At 40.3% G+C, this 26,171-nt stretch overlaps 1 protein-coding gene across 2 annotated transcripts in view; it reads left to right on the top strand.

The window, feature by feature from the left end:
* ZCCHC14 (zinc finger CCHC-type containing 14) overlaps positions 1 to 26,171 on the top strand; it is a 71,095-nt gene that overhangs the window by 35,923 nt on the left and 9,001 nt on the right. Inside the window, exons 3-9 of one of the 2 annotated variants that reach the window (XM_006276705.4) lie at positions 15,326 to 15,396; positions 18,808 to 18,879; positions 19,097 to 19,206; positions 20,963 to 21,057; positions 21,150 to 21,204; positions 23,282 to 23,552; positions 25,319 to 25,410. In XM_006276705.4, coding sequence (XP_006276767.4) covers positions 15,326 to 15,396; positions 18,808 to 18,879; positions 19,097 to 19,206; positions 20,963 to 21,057; positions 21,150 to 21,204; positions 23,282 to 23,552; positions 25,319 to 25,410 — 766 coding nt within the window. The remainder of the gene's footprint in view (positions 1 to 15,325; positions 15,397 to 18,807; positions 18,880 to 19,096; positions 19,207 to 20,962; positions 21,058 to 21,149; positions 21,205 to 23,281; positions 23,553 to 25,318; positions 25,411 to 26,171) is intronic. The other variant, XM_019491168.2, reaches the window with a different exon arrangement.

Genomic DNA, 26,171 nt, shown 5'->3' with positions numbered 1-26,171 from the left:
CTGTGGACAAATCATTCAGTTTCATTTAGATAGTGCAAGGATTGGCCGGGAATACTCGTGAAGTATTTCGGCAGTAGTTTTTTTGTAAGCAGCCATGTCGGGGTGAGCAATAAATAAATTTTGTCTTGGAAGCAAGTCTGGTGGAGGATTTTTACAATGCAGCCTATTGTCCTCAAATGAAGAGGGCTGACTTTTGAAAGAATTGTTAGAGAGCTTTTTGATGGGTATCAAGGAAGACATAGCGACGACTGGTTGGAATATAAAGTGTTTTTGGATCCATTGCTTTTCTTCAAGGTATAGCAAAATCCAGTGGTAAATATAGTTTATGGTCTCCACAGACTCTTGAATTTTTAATCCCATTTTCCAGGGATTGTGTTTTTAAGGAATAATGTTTTAAAAATATCTCTCTTCCACCCCCAGCCCCCTTCTGAATTATCAAAACTGTTGAGGATTATTGATGTAATTTGCAATTGCTGAGTGTTTAACCCTGATTCCCCTGGTGAATTGTTGACCATATCCTGACTGGCACTGGAAATGAGGAGTTGCTGTGTTGAACATAAATAATTTTTTTTACGGTTTTGTGCAAACTAAAATATTGTTAGAAAAACATGCACCTGCATGCAGTCGGCCCTGAAACCCAAAGCCTAAACATTTTGAATAGACAAAATCGTTGCTTTGCAAACAAAATGTTAGCAGCAAGATATTTGCCTCTTAGAGTTGTTCCTCAAATGTGGTATTTTTAAACAGATTGGATATTTTTATCAATGTTAAAACCATTTTCCCTCTATAATCCTTAGAAAATTTTGAAGCCAACATCAAAAGGTATTTCCTTACTTCTTGCATTACTTGGTTGCTTCAGTCTTAGGCCTGAGTTCCCAAATGCTCATGCTGGCTTTGAAAATGCACAAAATGATATTCTGATTTCTGCAGGTATGGTGCATTGCTGCTGTCAGATAGCTTCATTCAGAGGAAAGCTATCTCAGCTTTGTGGTGATGGCAAATTTAAAATGTGTGTTCATGCTGCATTTTGTTGCTCAACTGGAAAGTTGCAACTCCTCCTTCATAGCTGCAGAAATTGTTCAGCAAAGGTTTCAGCAGCTTGCTTGCCATCTGATCTAAGTGATCTGGTGTTTTATCACCAGATTGCCCTTCAAGCCAAGGCATGCTGTCCCAGCAGCTGCTGCATTGTAATCTCACTGACGTGATTCCATGTATGCTAACATATGGCTACATACTGCAAACCGCAGAATTAAGAGTTGAACATGCTGCAGATGAAAACAGAAATAATTTTCAGATCTTGATTGAAGAATTTAGTGACTTCCAACCTTAGAACTTTTAAACTGGCAAATCCTTTTTGGACCAGATCAGATATGTTCATGTATTGCTTCAGATAAGGGCATTAAATTATTTCTTTTTATGAAAAATGAAGGTAACATTTTATATCAGTGGTTCTCAACTATTTTAGACTTGAGGCACCCCTGAATAGACCTAAGGCACCCCTTGGGAAATGCCAGCTCTTCCTTTTTCACTTGTCTTTTGTCTATGGAAAAATAATAGAGCAGTTCTTCTGTTGCAAACAACTCAGGAAGACCACAAAAAGGCAGAAAGTTTTTCACTTTCTGGATTCCCTGGCCACGTCCAGACAAGTGTGTCCATGCAGTGTGTGGAGCCACATATCCATCTGCGGCACCACACACTGCACATTCAGGCGTTTGCTACATTGCTTTGACCTTGGGAGAACCCAGAGTCAAAAAAAGCCACGTAGGAAAAATGGGGCAGTGCACATGGCTACAACGTGTGCCCCCAAAACTGAAGCCTGGCTCACCAGAGCCATGCTCTGTTTGCTGGCCAGGCCTCAAGTTGCAGGAGTGCCATGACTGCAGTTTCTCCAGCCCCCAGGGCCCCAGGTAAGGCTGCTGGGGCCAGCAGAGTTGCTGGCTCCAGCCTCCCATACCCCATCCGGGGTAACCTGCTGCGTGCCAGAGGCCGTGTGGCACGGGAAACCGGAGACAAGCAGCAGTGGCACAAGGTATACCGCTGCTTCTTGTCCCCAGGAAACCGAATGTCTGCGCTTGTCTGGACGCGGCCTCTGGGTTTATCATATGTCATGTTTGCACACCAAACAGTTCTGACATTTCAAGGGTGCCATGCAAGGATCTCAAGGTACCTCAGAGTGCCACGGCACCCTGTTTGAGAACCACTGATTTTATATGTTCATTCCTCCTGTATCTGAACAGAATGCTGAATTTGCAAGTTTATTCCTTTGAAGCCCCTTTTTGTGTAAAAGGAAAAACTTTGAATGTAACCAGATGCCTAGCTATATAAATCATTATATTATATATCTATAAGTCATTTCAAATGAAATTGAAATTGTTGTGTGCTTTACAGCTGGAAAGTGTCTACTGATATTCCTCTTTTTGCCTAGATAAAGTAGTTTGCTTATTTCTTTAGACTGGATTCTGATATTGTTACATGTAGAGAATAGCACTTAAATGACTTGTTAAATTCACACACATTAGGGGTATCAGAATCTGGCCCCCTCAAGTTGAGAGGACATCGGAGCTCAAAATGAAACTTCCACTTGTAGTGAATATATGAACTTGAACACTGCATTTCCTACAAAGATCTATTCTGAAATGGGCTGGACAGGGATTGAGCTTTTCCATGGCTGACAACACACTTCTGTTTTGAGACCATCTAGAAATCTGAACTTTCAGATCTCCATCTGCATTAGATTTTTCTTTTGTGTTGAGTGGTGGGACTTTAGCATGGCCTGTCTTTTAATGCAGTTTAAGCAGAGAATGGCTGGATCTGTGCACAACTAAACTTGGGTGCATTTTTTTCACAGAAATTGGCTCCTTGCCTTTTGTTGATACACAGATGTAACTTTTGAACTAGGATTTATAGGCTACTAGTTGTTTTGTTTTTCACTGAAATGGGGACTGCTGACGGGGAGCATTCCCTCTGGGTTGAAAAACTGTAGATTGAGTCAGCCTCCCTCTTAGAAAACAGAACCAAGATTCCTGATGTTCAGAAGCATTCTTTTTGGGACAGTAAATATCACGTGACTCAAAAAGAATTAAGATAGATGTAATGTGCACTGTGTAACTGAGCATTACTTATCCAAGATGAAGATACTTAATTTACAAAGATTTACATCTCTGCTCTCCTTTAGATTACGCTCAGATGTTTTCACTAGGATGGACTGTATGATTAGAGATGAAGAGCCTCTTTCTTTTAACTGTATGTACAAAAATATGCAGTTACTGAAATTGTATGCAAATCATGCATATGTGCATACAGTCACAATAATTGCACAAGAATCTTTTTGAAAATTAAGATTTTAAATGCTCATTAGAGAAAGCCACTACTTATTTCTATCTCAAGCTAAAGCAAATCATTAGGCAAGCCAAGTACTGTATGTACTTCCGCACCTATTTTGTATGCATGTTTCCCATAGTTGTATGCAAATAGCTATTTTGATGCACATACAAATAAATTAGCCAAATTGTGTACACAAACGTGGCCATTGTATTCTTCAAATTAAGGCCTCAGCCCTGCAGATACTTATGTACACGCTTAAATTTTTGCTGTACAACTAGTTCCTGTGAAGTCGTTCCTTTTTGCTGCTGGAGGAAGACATGTCCACCCACCTTCGCCTTAATGAAGCCAAGGGGGTACGCCGTGACCAGTAGGAAGTACAGGGGCAGGGGTGGCACATACTGTATCCTGTCCATGTGGTGTCATATTCGGTTTGGACTTGGGCAAGCTACCGACAGCGTGGCAGTCCTTGCTATCAAGCCTCACTATAGTGGGGCGCCCCTGGTCCAGCCCTACACAGCAGCTGGCACAACAGGGGAAGGATGACACCCTTAAAAAGATCCCATTTTAGAATTGCTGACTTATAGAAGTGGTAAAATGCTTCCTCTCCACTCCCTTTAAAAAAGAAGGGCATGCAAAATCACTGCCCAGACATGTTGCATTGCTGTAGGAATGATCCTCAACCCCCCCAACTTTGAAGAGTAGCTGTAATATAGCAGAGATGCATGGTTCATCTTTTGTACTATTATCCTTAATTTATCAATTCGGGCTCCTGAAGCCTGCCTTGAGCTTGCAGCACTACTCAGTTGTGCCACTGCAACCTTCCCTGCCCCACTCCTTTTTGGCCTGCCACATTTAGCTCTCTGTGACCTAGAGGTGTGCATGTTCCAATGAACGGCACGTGTTTAGTGTGTTGACATGTGTCTGTTCTTAGGCTAAGCAGAGTGTCAGGAGTTGATCTACAATATGTCTAAGACAACCGCTTCTTTTAAATAATTTATTCCATACAACTTTAGGGGTTTTTTTAGCATTTAGGAAGATACAAGGGAACTGTCTCTTCAGTGGATTAGACTGTCAAATTTACCGTGGTAAAACAGCCCAACATGTTCGGTATACAAACACAGTATATGTAGTAAGGGAATGGGAAGGGGTTTGTTTTTGTTTTTTTTTAATTCTGAAAACAGCTGAATGACTTTCATCTTGGTTTTAGATATCCCTGTCCAAATGAGTCATTTCCCACCTTCAGTGCAAACAGTGGTGTGTGTGTGGGGTTTTGTTTCCTCCCCCCACAACAAATCTATAATGAAATCCTGGAACAGTTAGTTAGCTGGAACAGTTTTTTTGGGCAGCTAAAATGCCGAGAATACCATTCACCTCTTTTGAATTCATACCTTGTTTTGATTTTTAACTTTTAAGAGGTAAAATGCATGGGCATGGGTTTGATTTTATTTTATTTTTTTAATCTAGATCCTGTATTGGAGAAACATGAAAGGGTTATCTAATCTGCAAGTGAAATGAGCCAAACTGAGGAAGTAGCAGGAACTTGCAGAATAGTAGCATACTGAATGGAGGCGAGGGATACAACACATAAATATTGAACTTTTCCATATGTCGCCAAAAATAAATTAGCATTTGTGGGCTTTTTTTTTTTTTTTTTAAAAAGCTGCCCCACCAGAAGGAATTGCACAATGGAGCTTTGTAGGCTTCAGCGAATTATTTAAAAATTAAACAAGGATTATACTGGCATCAAAAATCCCGTTTTATTTGGACTGATATTGGTGTTAAAAACAACTCTATAAATTGGAAGAATCTTGCATGTGTAGTTGCAAAGAAAAATGAAAAATTATAGCTTTTCTTAGCATGCCTCAGATATGAGTGTTCCTGGCTGGGACAGTCTGGACTGCATCCATTTCCAACTACTAGGTTGCTGCCCTGCAAATATGGGCTGCAGAGGTGACCAGAAGACCAACCATTCTTCAGCTGAACACTTTTTTGGTTACAATTTTTTTGCGACTTGGGTTTCCTTTCTAAGGCTGTGTCTGCATTATAGAGTTTAGCTGGCATCACTTGTGTTGGCAAGGCAAAGGACGTGAAAAGATCTCACCCCGTAATGTAGATCTGCTGACAAAACCATGCAATGTGGCTGCAGGTCAATCTGCAGAAAAGGGCTTGTGCTAGCAGGGCTTCTGCCATTCAAAGGGACCCCTTAATGTTGTAGAGGAAGTGGTGTTGCCTGTACGTCCCTGGTCAGATTAACCTGATGATACCAATGCTCTTAACCTGGAATAAATCTGAAATCCTGTCAAGTTCCCAAAAGAACCATATTCTGCCTCCCCTAGCGAAGGGATTGTTCCTTCCAGGGGTCCTAACACCCAGGGAAGTCTTCTGTAAAATGATGGAGCTGTCAGCAAAATTTTTGGCATGGTTTCTTTACAACTGATTTTCTACCCTTTTACGTTGCTAAATACATAATTGAGTGCCTTGCTGAGGCATAGCAAGTGCACCGATCTTCATCTGACAGGATGTGAGCCTGGATGCACTAGACTGAACAAGAGTCCTTATGAAACTTTAACAGTCTTTCCACGCAAGGAGCATCTTCAGAGATCTCACTACTGTCTCAGGCCTTTCAACAGCAATCCTGCTCTGCAGTCCTTCGCAGAGGGTTAAGCTGCACTTAACTTATGACCTGGGATACTTTTCTCAGCAAGAAACAGACCTTGCACTTGCCTAGAGGTTGCAGGATCAATTGATGTAATGTCCGTCTTGTAGGATTACAGCTTAGACAAAAACCCCTTCGTATGGGAAAGCAGGTTATTCCTCTGGAAGTAAATGACGGGATTTGTCAGAAGGTTGCCTGGTAATGTATGTAGCTCATTGCTAATGGTGGGAAATGGTCATCCTTATGCGAAAAACCAATGCGTTGAGTAATTAACTGTCAGCCTTTGTCTTGCTTTTTTTTTCTTTTATTCTCAATGCATTGCCTGGCTTTTGATATGTAATGCTTATCTGCACTTTAGGTTTTTTCCCCCCTCCTCTGATGTATGGATAAAAACCAATGTGGCTAGAAACAGTCATTTTTTTTCTGTGAACAATATGCATGTATTATTTTGTCAGCTTGTTACATAAATTGTAACAACTTTTACTACATTTTTAAAATGTATCAAGTACGCCTTTCCTTTTTACTTAGTTGTTCCTTTCTCTATAGATGATCCTCTATAAGTATGAACTTTCCCCACCCCATTAGAACACCTTTATTTAAAATTTCCCATGTTCAGACTCTGGCCTATTGCAAAATAGACTGGATTGGTCCTACTTTAAAATGACTGAGTGGTTAATATGTGGTTAAAGAACCCAAGGTGTTTTTCTTGCTGATTGTTACATGGAGCAAAGTTTAAGTCTAAAGGTTTCTGTGTCATCCTTTTAATATTTAATGATTCAGAACCTGGTAGGTCATACGTGTGAAAGTTCAGCTGCGTATTTCTAAACGTAGGGCTTCAGGGATACTCTTCAAACACAGTGTTCCCAGGAGGAGGCCCCATGGCAGACCTACAGCACCAGCTATCTCTTTGCTATCTTGACAGATCTCGGTGTAAAGTCCATATTAAAATTACTTTTTCAAATCGCATAAAATAAATGATGGTGTATAGCCTTAGTTATAAGTTTCACAGTGAGCATTTTGTTTTCTCGTCTCGTTAATTTATCAGATACAAGGAAACTGCTATACACTGCTTTATAAATGTCTCTAAGGGGCTGAATAGTACACATACATGCATACGCGCACACACACACACACTCTCACTCTCTCTCTCTCTTAAATTCTCTGTCTTCAGGCTCTCTTAGTATTAAAGCATTCTGCAATTTGAGAGGTAGAGAGCAAGTGAAATGAAACCTAATGGTAACTGCATTACAAAGCACTCATAAAGTTGCAGCAGTAACAGATGAAGATATGTATTTGGCTTTCATAATTCCATCGCTCATTCCAGTTTTAATGGAAGTTGTACTGCTCAGCTACTCGGGTCCAGATCATAAATGACTGAGAGAGAGAGAGAGAGTGTCCCTGCATCATTTTAAGATGAGGTTCTTTGGGTAAATGTGATATCTTGTATTTGACCAGCTAAATAGTTGAAAAAATTGCTCTTGTAAGCTTTCTGGTACAAACACCCTTCTTCAGGCACATTTTATAGCATTTTAGTGAAGCGGTGAGGTAGAATACAAGAATTGCAGAGACCCTGAAAACCAAGAAACATTTTATTTAAAAACCTTAAAAAGTTGTTTGTTTGTTTGTTTGTTTGTTTGATTGATTTTGTTTGTTTTTTAAAGAACGACTTCATCATGACTCTTTCCTTTTGTTTAATAGCAAACATCATCTAGGAATGTGTTTTATTAGCTGCTTTTGACAAGAACATTTTTAAACAAGCATTTAATTGGCTGTGCTTTTTATCTGAATGTTTTGGCGCTCCTATAACTATGCAAACAATCTTCATGAGTAAAATTCATAACTTTTTTTGAGACTAGAAGCAATCAATCATGCTCATGTAGTCTGATGCCCTGCCTAAAGCAAGCTGTACATTTTTCACCTGTGATTTTTTTTTTTTTTTTTTTTTTTTTTTTTTTTTTTGGCCTTAAAACTGACCTGCAGCACTTTTCAGCTTCGTTTTGGGTACCAAATGTATCCAGCCTCGTGTCAACACAGTCCCTGTCATGGGGATCTCACCATCTAAGTTTTGCATTTGCACAGCAGTTCATATGAACATACACCTACATACCACATACAGAAGCTGAATCTGTATGCACACTGTGATCAAAAACATCCCTCTGCATAAATAAAAAGTGCAATAAAAGCCTTCTTATTTGGTTTTTCACTGAAAGGTTTTCACACCTGTTCTCATGAATGAGGTTTTTTGGGTATGGCTTTGCTCAGCTGCTCAGCCCCTTGGCTTTGCAATGCCAGATTTCCATGCCCGTTTGTTGCTGTGTCACTCTTCCATTTAACCTTTGTTTCTGTACAAAAATGTCTTGGTGACCTTCATCTCTAGCCAAGCTTTGATTGCAGGAAATCAGTCCTGAAAAGAGCATCAGCTTGTGTAAGTCCTTTATGAAACCAAGAAAAAGAAAAACTATGCCACTGCAACTTCTTCTGAGAATCATCTCAAAATTAAATTTAAAAGAAGACATTTTTCATATGTGTAGGCTATTCTTAACTTCAGTAAGAACTGGTGTTTAACCCTTGTTGACATGCACTGAATGTTTAAGAAGGTGTGAATACTATAGTTTTGAAAATCAACTACTTTAATATTAGGAACTTATGGATTGATACACTGGGCCATCTGTCTAGTCCTTTTACCAGTGGTTAACAATAGCTAGTATCTTCCTAACTCCCTTTCTCCCTCCCTAACGTTCCACATGGCATATTAAAGTGAAAATATTTTTCATAGAGTGATTCAAAGGTACAGGGAAGGGGGTTTTTTGAGGGTTTGTTTTTTGGGGGGTTTTGTCATCAGCCTTGGCGGCTGTTTCATTACCCCAGTTCCACCAAATAAAACCAATTACTGAGAGGTAGGTCCAAGTACTACTAGTCTGGTCTTTCTTTTTACGTACTGGTTGCCATTTGTGACCTTTTTAGGGTGATTTCATTGCTGGTATGTATGGCCTGCCCATGTGCATACGTCTGACCTCAAGTCATTATTCATTTAATTTTTAAAGCACATTTAAACCAACATATGACAGCCATATCAATTTGACATATTGCTATACGTTGAGGAGGATTTCTGTCAAGCTACTGGATGAAGGTTTTAATTCTGTTATGTCTGTAGTAAAGTCTCGAGAGCCTAGGTATAAATGGGATGGCTGGTAGGGAAGTGGAGAGGGCTTGGAGGGTCAAGTCAGGATATGCTGCAAGATTAAGAATAGTGGAAGAAAGAATAAACGTTTTCCTGTCTTGCATGTGTGCTGAGATCTGGGGTGAGCCTTGCAGTATGGGGGTAACTTGTGGAGGTATGGGGACCCAGGACACTTTGTTACTTTGGAGAATCCCTTGCTCGTCTGGAAAGAGGCATGATGGAGCCATGTACCAAGTGCCCAGTACCGAGACCTGGGTGAGAAGAGCTGGGAACTTGAAAATGGGAGATAAAAATGCCTAATGAGATAAATGGAGCAATTCACACCAAATTGGTTTCAGTATGGTTTCAAATGATCTTCATCTCCATGAGGTGCTGACATTCATCTGATGACTATCATACTCAGGTGAATGTGGGTCACTCCACAAAAGTGCTCAGAAAACCCATGTCTTTACTTTAATTGCTGTGAAACATAGTGTGCCTGAGGGGAGGGGCTGGGCAAAGTTCATAATTTAGATTTTGGGTCATTTGAGCCAGGAGTCCCCAAGAGACAGCCCCAAACTTTTTTAAGGTTGACTATTATAAATGATGGCTTTGTTCGGGCCTCAGAGGCTCTCTATCTCCTGCTACTTACCACACCTAGTGCACAACACTCACAACCCCTTCAGGGAAGCAATTTAGAGCACTGTATTCCACCAAGACCTGAGTCTGGGATATGTAGAGACCTGGCCTCTCTAGGTGTGCCTGTTTCACAACTCCTCCATCTAATCTGAGACCCGTCTGAGCCCCTTTCATTTTTCAGATGCGAGAGCAAGAATCTGAGGAGGCCTGCCTTTTAGGGGCTTGAACTCCTATCCCTGTTTCCTAACTCAGAGTGATGTAGAGCAGTGATTTTCAACATATGGTCTGCAAACTGTTTCTAAGGGGTCTGTAGAAGATAATTATAATCAAAAGTATGTGAATAGCCACACTTACCATTCAAAGGGGTCCACACCTCCATTCAGCATGTTTTAGGGGTCTTCAAATGAAAAAAAAGTTGAAAAACACTGATGTAGAGTACTTCTGGTTCTAAAGCTCTGGGATATCTCGGTCTCTAAAAAGCTTTTTTCCAAATGACTTAACAGAAAAGGAAGGGTGAGCTGGAAATATTGGTGGAGGGCTCCATGTTGCAGGGGATGATGGAGCTGAACATTGGAGAAGGAGAAAGACACAGCAGTGGTCTCACGTGCTTCAAGTTACAATAACCATCCCGTAATAAAACTGTCAGAATTTTAAGATCAAGATGGTGTCTGTTTTCTCTCATTGGTCTTAGCAGCTATGCACTCTGAACATTTCAGTGCATGGCATAGCACTCTTCACTATAATGAAGTGAACGGGAGGTGGAAGTAGCACCTAAGAATCGCACAACACTAGGGGCCTTTGCCTACCCACTCAGCCTGCTTGGCTGTAAGCCTGCGAGTTAAAATACAACTCGGTGCATGATCGTTATCCCTGCAAGAAGCTTTTCTCTTTCCTTTAAAAACAGACAAAAATCCCTTGTGCATACAGAGGGGAGCTTGCCCTTCCAGGGTGTTGAGTTCAGCAAAACTCAAAAGTTTTGCAAAGCAGGAAATAAGGTATTTCAGATTCAGGCCTCTGAAAGCTAAGCAGCACAGAATTAAGGTGCATAAGCACGTACCTTAACTCTGCCCTCTGAGTAACAGCACGTGTCCCTGTAACACACAGTTTCTTGCTATAGCCATTGAACTGCACTGCAGAGGAGCCATCTGTACCTGCTCTAGAGCCAAACACTTCCCCTACTTCACAGAATCAAATGCTGCATCTGCTGTGACCCCTCACGCTCCCTTCACCCGCTTTTCCATGCCTTTTATCCTTTTATGTAGACCACCGGCTCACATGCTACTTTCAATCTGACCATATTTGAAGGCTGTACTCATTTCCCACTTAACTGCTGGCCCCCCCATGCTTTGGGGAGCCTTGCAGAGCCAGGTGGAGAGACTGCAGCTGCCACGGTTGAAATTTAACCCACCCTCCTGCCCGGTGGATTGGGCATCTCTTTGCCTCTTCCAGCCGGACGTTTCTGCCACCACCCCTCCCACCACGTCCGGTGTGCCGGGGCTTTCACTCCCTGGCGTAAGTGTGCTGTGGGACGGGGAGGAAGGCCCCCGTGCAGGCTGCTTTGCCCCAGGCCATGCACCCTGCTGGGAGTGTCTGCCTGTGGGCCCTACTCTTGACACTAACACGACCTACAAGCTGCAGCGCTAAAATGAGGCATGTGGGCTCTCCCAGAATACACGGACACCTTGTTCCTTGGATCATACGCTAGATGTCAAAGGGGCACAGCCCTTCCAAATGATCTACACTTCTCTGATCAGTCACCCAACAGTGCAGTACTGAGCACTGAATGCAGGGGAAGCACGTGCTGATGTTTCCCATAGGCTATTTTCAGCCCCAGGGAGCAGAGTTAAGGTGGGGTGGGTATATAGCATATCTCTGTTCTTGGGACATCAGAAGTTTTCATTTAATCATAGAATCAAAAGACCAGAAGGGACCTGTAAGATCGAGTCTAGTCTCCTGCCATGGGCAGGAGGTTATTGGGCTCAAACGAGCTCAGTGAGGTGCTTGTCCAACCTCATCCTGAACAAGGATGGTGACTGTGCCACCAGTGCTGGGAGCGTGTTCCAGATTCTAGATACCCTTATGGAAAAGAAGTTTTTCCTAATGTCCAACCTAATTTTTTCCTCAATTAGCTTGTGCCCATGGGTCTTCATCTTCCCTGGGGGTGCCTTTCTGAAGAGTTGCTCCCCTAGATGCTGGTGTTCATCCTTGACATACTTGTAGGTAGTGCCTTGCCTCCATATAGCCAGGTTTTCAGTGGTCTGAGGTTTGCTGATCTTTGATAGGGCCTAGCAAGCTCCAAGCAACCTTAACTCTGTCCTGATAAAGCTTTTTGTCATTGAACCCTTTTTAGTGAAGTTGCCCAGAGTCAACTCTGAATAATAACCCAGGATTTTTGAATAAATATGGCCCACCTTCTGTGTTCTACCCAATTCTTTGGCAGTTTGCTAGGGAATAAAATTAAGATTTGCTCCTGCTGTTTGATTGATAAGAGCTTTTCCTTCATGACTCTTTTGGATGCCAGCTCTCTTTGAACAGAGCTAGCCTTCATTGCAAATTTAGAAAGAGTATTTAATAATGTGGATCTTTAAGTTAAATAATAACCACACATGTTGGTAAGAATGGAAGACCTCTGATGTAGCTATCAGAATGGATGACTGTCACAAGAGCTCTGGGCTCTTCGTTTAGACCTGTGACATTTTTAATTCCATTAGCTAATTGAAAGAAGATTACTTGAATGTTAATATCCCAGTAGGAAAACTCTGAAGATGCTGGTGATGGGTATATTTTAGAAACATTGCTCTTGCATATAGAGCAATACATATGCTCTAGAAAAAGGCTAAATATTAGAGAACTCTATGAAGTTGTCAATAAAGTAGAATCCTCTTTATATAGCACACCTATTTAATTGGGATGATTTCCAGAGGATAAGTTAACTGCAGAGTATTTCATTAACTCAAAACAATAGCTAAATAACACAACTGATTAATTTAAACCACACACCTTGTTTAAAATTGACCTCGTCATCATAAATCATAACATAATAGTGATATTTGTTAACATAAATTTTCCACTATCAAGCCTCTGTTGCTTGTTTCGGGCATCCTCTTCGGGCATCCTCTTTATTATGTAGCAATACTCTAAATTTCTAAAATGTTAATTGCTCTGTAAGAAGCTTATTTTAAAGCAGTTTGTGCAATTAAAATCTCTCTCTCTCAGGAAAAGGTAGTGTTCCTCTGAGAACCTGTGCACTCTCTTAGTCCCGATTCTGATGCGAGTTTCCCAGTTGACTTCATTAGTGGGAACAGGATGAGATGTTATGCTATTTTTATTATTTTATTAGAGTCTATTCTTTTTCCCCCCTCACAAAATAACAAATTAAGATCCTGTATCAGTAGCTGAATATGGTCCATCTCAACTGGTGAAATAAATTACACATGTCTAGGTTTTTTTTCCCCTAAACACATGGTAGCTTGCAGATGACAGCTACCATCTTTTAAAAAACCTGGTGGATGCTTTGGGTTCATCTCGACCAGCTAAAACATTAAAATAGCCACTTACCTTGCTTTAATTCCAGGCCATATTTAATCTACAGTAATTCTACCCTCTTTTGTGAATCAAAATCCTTTTAATAAACCAAATTGAAATAAAATATGGTTTAATATTCAAATATTTTCAAACATTTTTCAGTCTTCAAAGCTGTAGAGACATACTGGTACTCCCAAGGAATAATGACTTGTATTCCTTGAAGGTCCTTATAGCAAGCACAAGCTCGCAGGTCTTTCATAGATCAGCAAATGGAATTCCACATATGCAAGAGGAGGAGGTCTCTAAGACTTAGTCTACAATAGGATGGTCTGTCCGCAGAATAAGTCTTGCCAGCAAAACCTTGAGCGCAGCTACACTCAAAGCTCCTCAGTTGTGGAAGAACCTGAATTTTCATCCAGCAGAGTTTCTGTTGCCACCCAGCTTGAGGTGCATGTAGGTGTTCAGCACTTTCTGCCAGCTTTAGCAGGCGCTTAAGCATCTTTTACCATCCAAGGACATTCTTATGTTTTGCCAGCATTGCTGCTGCATTGTAGCCACGTGAAGCTGTCAAATACATGTCCTTCCACACATATTTGGACAGCCTTGAGATAGCAGGTGCTTTGTGGTGCCAGAACGTCTGCTGTCAGAACCGAGTATAGACAAGGTCTAAATAGTTGAGATGTAAACTGTTGGTGTCTTCAAAACCAACAGTACCCAATAACGTATTTTCAGGCAGCCAAATTAATGAGTTGCAGGCCATGATTGTTTCAGCCAGGAAGGACAGAGGAGCGAGCTGCAAGTAAATGCTAGAAGAGCACTGCTTGAAATCCTACTTGAGAAAAATTTAAAAAATAACAAATTTTTGTAGCCAGATGCAGTTTTACTGTTCAAGTGCCTTGCACTGCAAATTTTTGACCTAGGATTTACATAGGAAACATACTGTCAGGCCCTACTAGTGACACAGCATGTAATTTTGTTTGCCTGAGGCAAGATAGTAGGGATTCGGGAGGTGGATTTTGTCTATAATCTACAAGCATTGCATCTTCTGCAGCCTCATCAGTTTGGACTCAGAATCCCAGGAACCGTTTTACTTTGTTTTGGTTCAGTTTAATTGTTATTGCTTTTGAATGACTAAGCTAACTTAAATATCCTTTTTATGAAAAATCCTCTGTCTGTAAGTATGTATATGTCTGTCCACCTAGTCAGCAAGCATTGGCAATTGTTGGAGAGATTGCAAAGTGGTAAAATTAACTTCATAAAAGTCAAGATGGTAAAACCAGTACTTTTTATTTATCTGGAAATGTGAGTTAGGTTTCCATGGATCTGATATATCAAAAATCTGAAGCTCAGGGTTACTGTAAATGTTTGTGTGTGATAGGCAGAGGTGGTAGTAATGTGAGTTGCCTAACACTTTCCATTATAAGACTCTGTTTTCAGTTAATTATAATGTAGTTGAACTTTAATTATTCAAGCAGAAAATTTCCAATTGTAGCTGAAATCAACAAGAGCTCTGCTTGGGACTTAAGAAGTCCCTACATGTTAAGTGCTCTGTCACTCTTAAATTAGTGGATAGTTTTAACAGATTTGGCTTTAATCACTCTGTGCCTCAGTTTTCCATCTTCATAACAGCAAAGATTTCATTTGCCTGCAGTACAGGGACGTGGCAAAGTTCAGCTGATGTTTTTTAAGCATTGGGATGTTGCAGTGATGACTACAATAGGAAAGTCATAAGAAATGACGTATTTTATGTTCACTGTGACTTTTCAGTGGTGTGCAGAAACGAAGGTCTGGGGTGAGGGGCATGTATTAAAAAATAAGAACTGAGAGACATATCGAAGAACTCTCCATTTATTGAGCATCATCCCTCCTGCAAACTGAATGGGACAAGCTTATCTTTGTGTGCCCCTTTGCTGCTGTACATCCAGTGTTCTCCAAATGGATTCTGGTATCAGATGAGAATAATGAATTTTCTGTGTTTAGAAACATCCTTCTTATTGTTCTTTCTTCCTTACTTTTAACAGTGAATGTTGAAAAGGTGGAACTAAAGGGACTGGCGCACAAGAAGAATGAAAGAAATGAATATTCTTTTGAGGTAAGTTTTGAGGATTATTTTTTCCTCATAGAGTGAGAGAGAAAAATATTTGCTGCATAAAGAAATCAGAACAGTGAAAGGTAGCATTCACACCCAATGGGCAGGACCCAGTGGGCACATCTACACAAGATGCTAAATGTGCAGTAGACTAATCCTACTGCACATTAGTGTGTCACAGCAAAAGCCATGCTAATGTGGAGTAGAATTAGTCTGATACACATTAGTGTTACAAAAAAACCCATGCCGTGCATTCAGTTAGTACCTGTTGTTACAAATACTAAACTTGATGTGTAGTAACCACGGCACATTAATGAACGTGTAGATGCACCCAGTTATCAGTAAATGGGTGTTTCTAGTGGACTGCGTCAAGGACGAGTGTTAGGCCTGATCTGGAAGCAAATATAAGAAACAACTCCTGATACAATTTCTGAGTGGTCTAAAGATTGACAAAGTGGGCACTAAAGATGAGGATGGGTCAGGACAGAGAGATCAGGAGAGATTGGTAAGCGGTGCCCCTTCAAACAAAATGCACTTGAACACATCTACAAGCAGAGTGAGACATTCAGAAACAAGGAAGGCAGGCCATGCCTGCAGAGTGGGGTGTAGTTGCAGGGGTGGAGGGGACCCATAACCTGAAAAGCAGTTACTATGAAGAGCACTTAGGCTTCATAGTGAATGAACAGGTGAGCCCAAGCTCCCAGTGTGATGCAATGGCAAAGAGGCTAGTGCAGTCCTATGTGTAGACAGGTTAATAGAATAAAGGTTGGGAGGTTATTTGACCTTTCTGTTTGGGCTTGGTGAGACTGATAGTGGAATGTTGCACATGGTTCTGTTTGTATCTTCAAACGAACGTTGAGAAATTGGAGCAGGTGCAGAAAAGGGCCATAAAAATTAATCAAAGACTGGAGGAACAGCATTTTGATGGGAAAGATTTAAAGAGCCCAATCTGGTTAGTTTATCGAAAAAGAAAATTGATGGGTGACACATACAGTGTGTAAGCAGTTTCATGGCGAGAACAAATATAGTTCTACAGGGCTCTAGGTAAAAAAGGCATTACAAGAAGAGAGGCTGGAAACTGAAACCAGACACATTCAAATGGGAAAAAGGGGCATTTTTAACAGTGGAGGTGATTAACCACAAACTGCCAGAGGAAAGTGTGAATTCTCCACCTCCTTGCAGCTTTGGGAGGTTCTGTTTGCCACGCAATGAAGTTATCTTTGTTCAAAGTGTCTCCAGGCCATAGTCTGGGAGGACTTGTATTACAGTGCAAGGCCAGTGTCCAAGGTCTGCTAGTTTTCTGCAGTCTAGTCCAGGGATATGTGTTCTCCAATTCCTAACACGATACTATAGAGATTTTGCTGGTTTATAAAACAAAGACGCAAATCTTAGAAGATGGTAAGGAAAAGAAAATCTGAGAGAAAAAGGACTGCAAAATTTCAATTAAAATAACACTGCCAAAAAACATTGAGTTAAACATTAAAACTATCACACAAGAGATGGTGACATCAACAGAACTTGGTCTCCAGATGTGTAAGACACTGAATTTGGCACAACTAAACATAGCAGAAACTGTCTTGAACTTGGCAAATCCCATAAATGTCCCAAATGATATCAGAATTTGAGGGCATTTTTTTACGCATTTAAGAGAAGCCAGGTTTTTTTCAGTAATATCTTTTACTGGACCTCTGGCTATCACTTGTCTCGCCTATCTGTCACCTCTCTCAGCTGTTCAGTTGGCCCAATAGAAATTATTACCAAAGAAATCTTGCTCCTCACCTATTCCCTGGACTATCACAGCTATCACAACACTCCAACCTTACTACAACATGGGTTTTTTTAAGCGCTTGTCCAGTGAAGAGTTTTCTGAATATCACTTGTTAACCAGTGCCATATATGTGGAGGGTTTTCTCCCCTCAAATGTCAGGTACAGTAATCAGAACCTCGCAGGGAATAATTAATAGATATGTGTCCAGATAGAACCGTGATTTCCATTTGACACCACGTTGCGTGCAGTGTAGTTAAGTCAGTACATTGTAGTTCATAGGGTTAAAACTTGATCGCTCCATGTGCTGTTTTGAGACAATGGGGACAGGAAGCAAGTCTGACCAAACAGTTTGATGGTTTCTTAATTACTTGTCCTTGCAGTCATCAGTGCATGCAACAGTCTCGAAATTGCTGAAAATTATAAGAAGTTATCAAAACATAAAGCTATTTGAACAGATGTCAGCTGTTTGTATTATAAAACCGGAAAGAAAAAGATTTGCCTCTTTCTATATTTTGTAAAACAGCTCATGAAATCTGAAAGAAACTTATTAATGTAGCATGGGAGAAAGAAAAAACAGATGCTTTGTAGAACTAATCACTGCTTGGGCTCCTTATTCTTTTTTGTCTCTCGCTTGCTTGCTTGCTTTCTTGGTTTTGGTGCAACAACTCTGGGAAGAGGAAATTCCTCGATTATGTAATGTATTTTGAAATACTCTTCTCTTACCAGTATGTTTGGCACCATTCTGACGGCTGGAAAAAGCTTTGTGTGTGTTTTCAGTTGTCATTGAAACTAGTGTCACATGAAAAGATTGCTTCCTGATTTTTAAAAACACAGAGAAGCTTTTCCCGCATTTTACTGTTGAAGATTCACCTACTTTCCAAGCACCTCAGTCATTTCAGATCAGGGGTTCTTTATGTTCAACAGTGAAATCCAGTCTTTGTGCTTTTTTGGCTCAGTTAAACAAGTCAGCTACCAACGGATGAATGCCTATGTACTTTTTGTGGGTAAAAAATGTAGTGACTTGTTCTACAAAAGCAAGCTGGAAGAGAGGCTAATCTCTTTGCTTTTCTAGAACATACACTAGACGTTATCTAAAGAGGGTGGATAGAAAAATAAGGGCAGGTTTCATTGTTCACACTCTCCTATCTGCCCCCATGGGAAGTTTTGTTCAGATCCTCATCTTCGCATTACATATGGAGTTGATTATTTATAAATAGGCCCTGTTCTGCTATGGTTTGCTGTTCATATTGTGCCTAAATTGTACAAACCAGCTGTTTCAGTTAACAACGGGAAGAAAATCTTTTCTCCAGCAGTGAACAGTCTGAGTGTTTGTTAACTTTTCCTGAAGCTGGCAATGGCTATACAAAATATAAAATACGTTTTTAAGAACTCTTAATAGCTTTATAATGGCCGTGAACGGGAGTCAAGGAATGGAAAAGGGTACTTGCAGCCATGTCCAGAGTAGAAAATGAACAGTAGGAGTGTCACTGTAAACAAAAAATGTTCACCATGTCTGTGCCACACATGAAGATAGTCCAAGCCTTCATCACCACAGCGGGCAAACTAACACCCCTGCTTGTTTCTGAGTCCAAACTAACAGGAGTTCTGCGTACTATTACTAAACCACTGCTTTTCCGCTTCTTAAGGTCTTGTGGTCTGATTCTTCGGTGACGTTGGTAACCAAATCTTCTGCTGAAGTGACTGAATTTATTTCAAAGGTAAAGGACTCCAAAAGTACTTTCACTTAAAAATGCTGGAAAGGTTTGGTCCTGTACATGAGTTTATTCAATAACATTTTGGAAGTGCTGCCAGTAAAAACAAATAGATTGAACTTTGTAAACATATAACTCATAAGCTGCCATTCCTTGTTCTTCAAATGACAAGTAACACATCTTCATTCTTGCTTCTCCAATTTGTAATATCCTTCACCTTTAGCTGTCTCAACTGTACCCAGAAGAAAACTTGGAAAAATTCATTCCTTGCCTAGCTGGTCCAGATTCATTTTACCTAGACCGGAACCACATGGACCTGGAATCGGACCTTAGGTAGGTTTCTACAACCTGGTTTTGGCTTGTTGCTTGTCTCTTTCTCCACATGGTAAAAAAAGAAACAAGAAGTGAAAACGTACATATTTTAAGCTACTTAGCAGAATCGCATTTCAATTCTTTAAATACGGTGGTGGTCTGTATCTTGCTAATTTCAGTTCGCAAAAGTTTTGCGGAGATGGGTCTTTTGTTTAGAAGTGACACAGTCACACTTCTGTGTAAAATTTCTGGAAGAATTAGAAGCATGTGGGGCTCTGCGTTAGAAACAACGGACTGACTAAGATTTTTAGACACTAATGTCTCTATCTAGACTAGATACTAAGCGCTGTTTAAAAATACGGTAGTTAACGCTTGTTAGTACACTTCCTAAACACTTCTTTTTCCTAGTTAAGACATACATAGCATTCCTGTCACTGGTGGAGCTGCATGGGTGGATACTATTTGTTCAGAGTAAGAGGCAGAAGACACATGCTTAGACTGTCGTGGTAAATAGCGTCATTATTTTAAATAATCCCTCCTATATTTTAATGGTCACATTTAATTGATACGACTGAGGTGGAGTAACGGAGATCTCACATCTTTGTCGCTGCTGTTGTTCAGCTAGCAAATTTTCTGCTAATCAGTGTTAAGAGCAGCAGCCTATATTTATGTAGCAATCTTTGCGACAGAGAAAAATAGCTTAATTCTAAAATGCTAAATACATGACCTAGAGAGCTAGTGAGATCTCCATCGCTGAAAGTTTGTAAGTGCAGGTTGAATAAATATTTGCCTGGAATAGTTTAGACAGGGCTGATTCTGCCTTCAGTAATGAATTGGACTAGCTGACCCCTCAAGCTTCCTTCCAACCCTGTTTTTATGATTCTGTGACAAATTACAAATACCAAAGTTTTATTGTTTGCAATTCTCACATTAGTGACTTTTCTCATGTCTCAGCTTGCTGTTAAACATGAAAATGAACAGTGAACTTTCAAGGTGGAAGCTGGAAGCATGTGTCTGTACCTGTAACTGAACTAACTTTTGACCCAACATTTTTTTAGAAGTTAAAAATATGAAGAGACAGTCCAAATTTTTTTGCGTGTTCTTCCCTTTAATGACTTATTGGATACTTTCAAAATACACAAATTTGGCTGATGCAAGAAGCCAAACATATTAGTTAGCTTAATTAGAAAAACTCCAGTAATGGTCATATAACCTATGCTTATGCATTATACAATCCTAAAAGATTGCCGGCTTTATTTCCTGAGAGACACACCAGTAAAAGAGAACACGTGACACCAGTTTTACAGCCTTTCTTTCCCATGCTGCCAAATGCTACGCCTCCTGTTTATCTGAAAGTCTGAACAATACTAGACAACTACATATTGTGGGCTTTAATTTCATGGTTTTAAGAGGAAGTGTTCAAGTTTATTCTTGCACATTGTCAGATAATTGTTTACTGTTCTAACCTCTTGTATTCATAAGTTTATCAACTCTGACTTTAATATAGTAACTGGAATAGAGACAGCATAAAGGAATGGAATTGATTCATTTTGTTGGAAAAAGAGGTATATGCAGATTCCAGGTCCAGTTTATTTCAGGATTTTCTAGTATTCCTACTTTTAGCAAGGTGGGGCGGGATTTCTGATTGCTTTTTCCATTTTATTATCACATTTAGAATTTTATTTATAGATTACCGTCTTTATTTCATAGTCAGTTTCAGAACAAACATGATACAGGTTTGGGTGTTTTTGTTTTGTTTTTTTTGATTAACATCTAGGTATTTGGCATCATTACCTTCCCATGTGTTGAAAAATGACCATGTCAAAAAATTCTTCAGCACTTCATCTCTTTCCCAACAACTTCAAAATTCAAGTGAGTTTAAACCAAGAATTTAAAAATGCATATATTATTGATGTAAATCAAGTAAATTGATGCCAATCAAACCTTGATTTCCCTGTTTTTAGGTCCTGGCAACCCCTCCCTTTATAAAGTAGGCACTACGCTGGGTGCATCTGGAAGGTGAGATCCTTGATTTATATGTTTTATGGAATTGTAAAATTCCTTCATTTAGTTCTTTCTCTGTCCTTAAGGAGATGTTATATATTTGGTTGAGCACCCTCACCCATATTCAAATGTGGAACTGGATCCTGAAAGATGTTGTTTCTTGGCCTTGTCTACCCAGGAGATTTTAGGGAATTTGGGTACCGTGACACAGTTCTAACAGTATTAGCAATTGTGGGAGCATGGATGACCCACCGGCATTTTTACATTGCATGCTTAAAAAAAAGTGAAGGGGTCAGATAGCATTCTTTGCAGTGAGAGAGACAGCAGCTGAATTTCTTTATCTTATTAAAGAGAAGACAAGAGGCTATTTGACCACAATCTGTAGGTACCCTCCCTACCCAGGGAGCAAGACTTTGATCATGGCCTGTTCCATTTAACAGTTAGGCTCCAATGGTTGAATGTTGAATTAGACAAACTCAGATAAGAAATAAGGCATATTCTTTTAACAGTGAGGATATTTAACCATTGGAAGAATTCTTCAGTGATCATGGTAGAGTCTCTATCCATCTTAAATCAAGACTGGATGTCAGTCTACAAGACATGCCCAAGCTCATAAAAGAATTAATTCAGAGAAATCCCAGGGGCCTGTGCTACACAGCATGTTAGACAAGATCATCACTGTGGTCCCTTCTGTGAATCCGAGAATACCTGGTCTGGGCAGGGTTTTTCAGCATGGTCAGGCTATAACAACCAGCTTCCGTCCGTGTTTGGAGAGTCCTGTATGATCACTGATTTAGTCATAATTGTCTGACCACTACCTTGTGTTCTGCTGCACGGGATGTAGTCATCTGTTGCTTGTCTTTTACATATATGATGAATGCTGTAGGCCAGGTCACGTCTTTACACGTGTGTACAGCATCCAACACACTGGGATAGCCCAAGCTAGCAGAGCCCAGCTCATTTGATCCTGCAGGCTAAAGCTTGGACCATGGAGCTTTATGTGGGCTAGATAAATCCACCTCCAGCAGCAGGACAGCAGCTCGGTGACAGAGCTGCCAGACCCCCTGCATTGGTCCAACTCTGGGACCCAGGGGGTGAATGTTGCCACCACTTGCCCCCCTTTTCCCCTGCTGCCAGTTTTAATTGCTGATGATGACTGAAGACCCTGAATGCAGTGGTGGGCAAGAGGTTGGGGGGGAGCAAAGCAGTAGCAGGATTCACCCCTGGGATCTGGATCCATGCCAACGCAGTGGCTCTAGCAGCTGTGATGACAAGCCCCGTGGGCTGCAGTTTAACCACTCACAGGCCACCAGTTGGGCAGCCTTTCCTAAGCTATACCAGAATCAAGGTAGTAAGTAATATTAGATGCAGCCGTAATTAAATAGTCACATCTTCCATAGCATAAATAGGTTTTTGTTAAGGGCCTGTTAGAAGTGTGGAATCACTGGGTGTTTTTTTTCCTTTCTGCTACATTAAAATATCTCCCTGCAGGGTAGTGTTTCTCAAGCTGTGAGCCTGGTTTTCCTGGGGAAAAGATATACACTTCTTCCCAGGGAGTTTCAAGCCAGCCATGAGAAGTGAAGGAAAGAAATATTCTCATCCTTTGCTTAGGACTTTACAACACAGAAATGAGTTTTTTAACACTTGACGGGGGGTTCTTGTTCTCTTCTATTTAAAGTGGAAATACAGAGAAAAAAAATAATTAAAAAAAAACCCCTCTGTTCCTCATGCCTAAAAACTATCCCACAGTTTATATAGTATATTAATAGCCCTTTGCCATCCTTGCTGAACCCACTTTTGAAAGAATTAAGAGAAGAATGCAAGTATTTATTTTCTCTGAGGAGAAAGGGGAGAAAAGCTGTGCCAGAGTTGGAAACATTGTTTTAACATTTGACATAAACGCCGCTGCTTTCACTGTTTTACCAGTGGAGAATTCCAGAGGCATAAGTCTGTAACTTGGACCCACCACCCTGCTTATTTTACCACAAAACTTTGCCCTTTATTTTATTGGTGGGTGCATATGGCCGCACTAACTGAACTTGGCATGACAGTAATTCATTGTGCTGAATCAAATTACTTTTGTGTTTTGCAGACCTGTATGTGGAGTAGCTGGCATTCAGTCTTCTCAGAATCACGTACAGCATTCAGCTGCTACTTCCGTTGCACTATCCCACTGCTCTCATTCAGGGAGTACTGGTCCATCATTGTCCTACCGTTCACAGATGGACACCTCTTCACCCATGTTAATGTCTTCCAGTCCGCAGGCCCCCCAGCCCCAGGAGCAAAATGGGATTTTAGACTGGCTCAGGAAACTACGGTTGCACAAGTACTATCCTGTCTTCAAACAACTCACAATGGAGAAGGTAGGTTGGTATATTCAGTAGGAGAACAGCATGTGTTTTTTAAAAATTGATCTGTCCTGGAGCATGTAGATAAGAGAAGTGGTAAAACATCTGCATTTAGAATTGCTTGTTGTTTGCAGCTCGAACTGGGCAAGGTATTTGGAGGAATAATTTATTTGATGAAATTTGGCCTGTAGACTTAGATAATTTGATTGTTCAGAATTCTTTGGACACATGAAAATCTGACTTATTTACAAACCATTTACTTTTTTTCTGCTTATGCTTTTCTATACAATAGGTCACCTAGGCCACAATGTATTACTTTTGCTTCTGGATTGGTTGACCTCCTATTTGTACAAGCTTTGCTTATTAGATACATTTTAGGACAGATTCATGAACATTTCTTACCTGAGCCTTTATGCGTGTATGTCTGCATGCATGTTCGACACCTTCATTTCCCACAAATGTTCTTTGGAACAAAAAAATTGGTCCTTTGGATGCTCAAGTAAAAATGGTCATGAATGACACTGAAGTGCATGGGTTTTTAATTGAATACGTGGACTGCTTCATGATACTCACCTAGCTGTATCTGAAACAAGCATGCAAAATTAACCTCCTCCTCCTTCTGCTGTATTTTAATCTTGAACGCCCTCTGGTGGATTAAATTCAGACTTTGATTCTTTTAAGTCACGGCTCTGAATTACAGTGGCTTTTGCCTCTACCCCATGTTGTGAAAGATATTAATTGAATGAGCATAGTTTGAGGCTACAATCTTCTTATGTCATTGTTCTCATTCAGAAATGGAAAATCTGTAATGTCAAAACTGCATATTTTAATGTGATGACTTTTTCTTTTCAAACAAGTGCTCTGCTTATCTTGATTTGTATAATCAAACAATATTTGCGGTAGATTTGCAGCTGTGATGAGCTCTGCTCTAGATGAGAGAGTCAATTGATTTCTGTATTAAATGGCAAAGTCAGGAAAACTCGGTTACAGTTTAACTTCGAATAACCAGTAGATTTATCTCTTGTATACTGAGACTCAGCAGGAATCGGAATAATGTTTCAGCAGCAGAAGAGTATCAGCATAAATCAAAACCTTTTTTGACAAGTGATAAGTGAAACGAATGGAGCTAAACCTGCCCCAGTCTCCAATGAATCCATCTCTCACCACTAGGGAGGGGAGCCCTGCCTTCCCACAGGCAAGAGGTGGGGAATAGAAGGGTGGAGATGATCCTTTGCATAATAGATATTAGCTGTTACAAACCTCTCTTCCCTGGCTTACCAGGAGAGCCAGGTGCATCAAGTACTCACAGGAAAGAGGAGTGCCGGAATTTGTGTTCTTAATTTGCCCTTTGCAGTTTATCTTTCCCCCAGGTTGGCATATTCCTTGTACCTAATTTTCTAGTCCCCAAACCATGTTTTCTGTATGCTTTTCCATCCTTGATGCTGTCAAATTAAGTATTAAAGATCCTGGGAAAGAATCCTTGAAATTTTAGTTTGGTGGGTGGAGTCGGATGGACCAGATCTTTGTTTAGTTCATTTTTTGACACAAAGATGTCTTTCAGTGTCCATGTAGACTGTTCTTTTTATTGTGAATGACTGATGTAGGCTACTGATAGTTTGAAACTGGAATAGAATTTCATAAAAGGCATGTATTTCAGTGAGTCTTAAAGATGCATCTCAGAAATTATAATCTTGGAATGTTTGAGCCTACAAAAAGGTCATTTGAAATGGATGTAAGCATATTGTGTGCTTTAAAGTGAACTCTATCCTTTCTCCTGTAAGTTTCTGAGCCTTACTGAAGAAGATCTGAATAAATTTGAGTCCCTCACCATGGGAGCAAAGAAAAAACTCAAGACACAGCTGGAGTTGGAAAAGTAAGTTTGTGCATGTGTGTGTTGGGGTAAAGATTGTCTACTTTCTTGCTTGTGAGATAAGGTATTGTACAGCTTTGAACTCAGACGGAGCAAGGAGCAATGGTCTCAAGCTGCAGCAAGGAAAGTTTAGGTTGGATATTAGAAAAAACTTTCTTACAAGGTGGGTGGTAAAGCTCTGAACAGGTTACCCAGAGAGGCTGTGGATTCTCTGTCCTTGGAGGTTTTTAAGACCCAGCTAGACAAAACTTTGGCTGGGATGATGTATTTGGGGCTGGTCCTGCTTGGAGCAGGGGTTGGACTAGATGTGACCTCCTGAGGTCCCTCCCAACCCTCATTTTCTATGATCCTACAAACTCTGGAGTTGTAATCCCTGGTTTACAGTGGTTTTTACTGTGAAGGCAGAGCAAATTAATAAGCCTGCCAAGATTCTGCACTTGTAAATTTAGATACTACTTATCTTTCTCGTAAGAGTGGTGAAGGGTTAATTAGTAAAGAAAAAAAACACTTTGGAAATGTGGATTACTATGTAACATTTATTACCTTATTATTAGGTACTCAAAGCTGATAAGCACCTAAAAGAACAAATGAACTCAGCTTTAAAGGAACACTTAATTTAATCCTAATGTAAACATATTTCTTTACTTATGCAACTAACATCTTCTTAAATTACTGTTATTGGAAGAATTTACAAGATCTAAACTACCTGTTACTGTTTGCGTTCTTTATCTGCTGGTTGCTTGTTTCCGGTTTTGTACCTGGCC

The sequence above is a fragment of the Alligator mississippiensis genome, chromosome 10 (assembly GCF_030867095.1).
Source record: "Alligator mississippiensis isolate rAllMis1 chromosome 10, rAllMis1, whole genome shotgun sequence".
Taxonomy (NCBI): Eukaryota; Metazoa; Chordata; order Crocodylia; family Alligatoridae; genus Alligator; species Alligator mississippiensis.
This window is presented reverse-complemented; position numbering and strand designations above follow the sequence as displayed.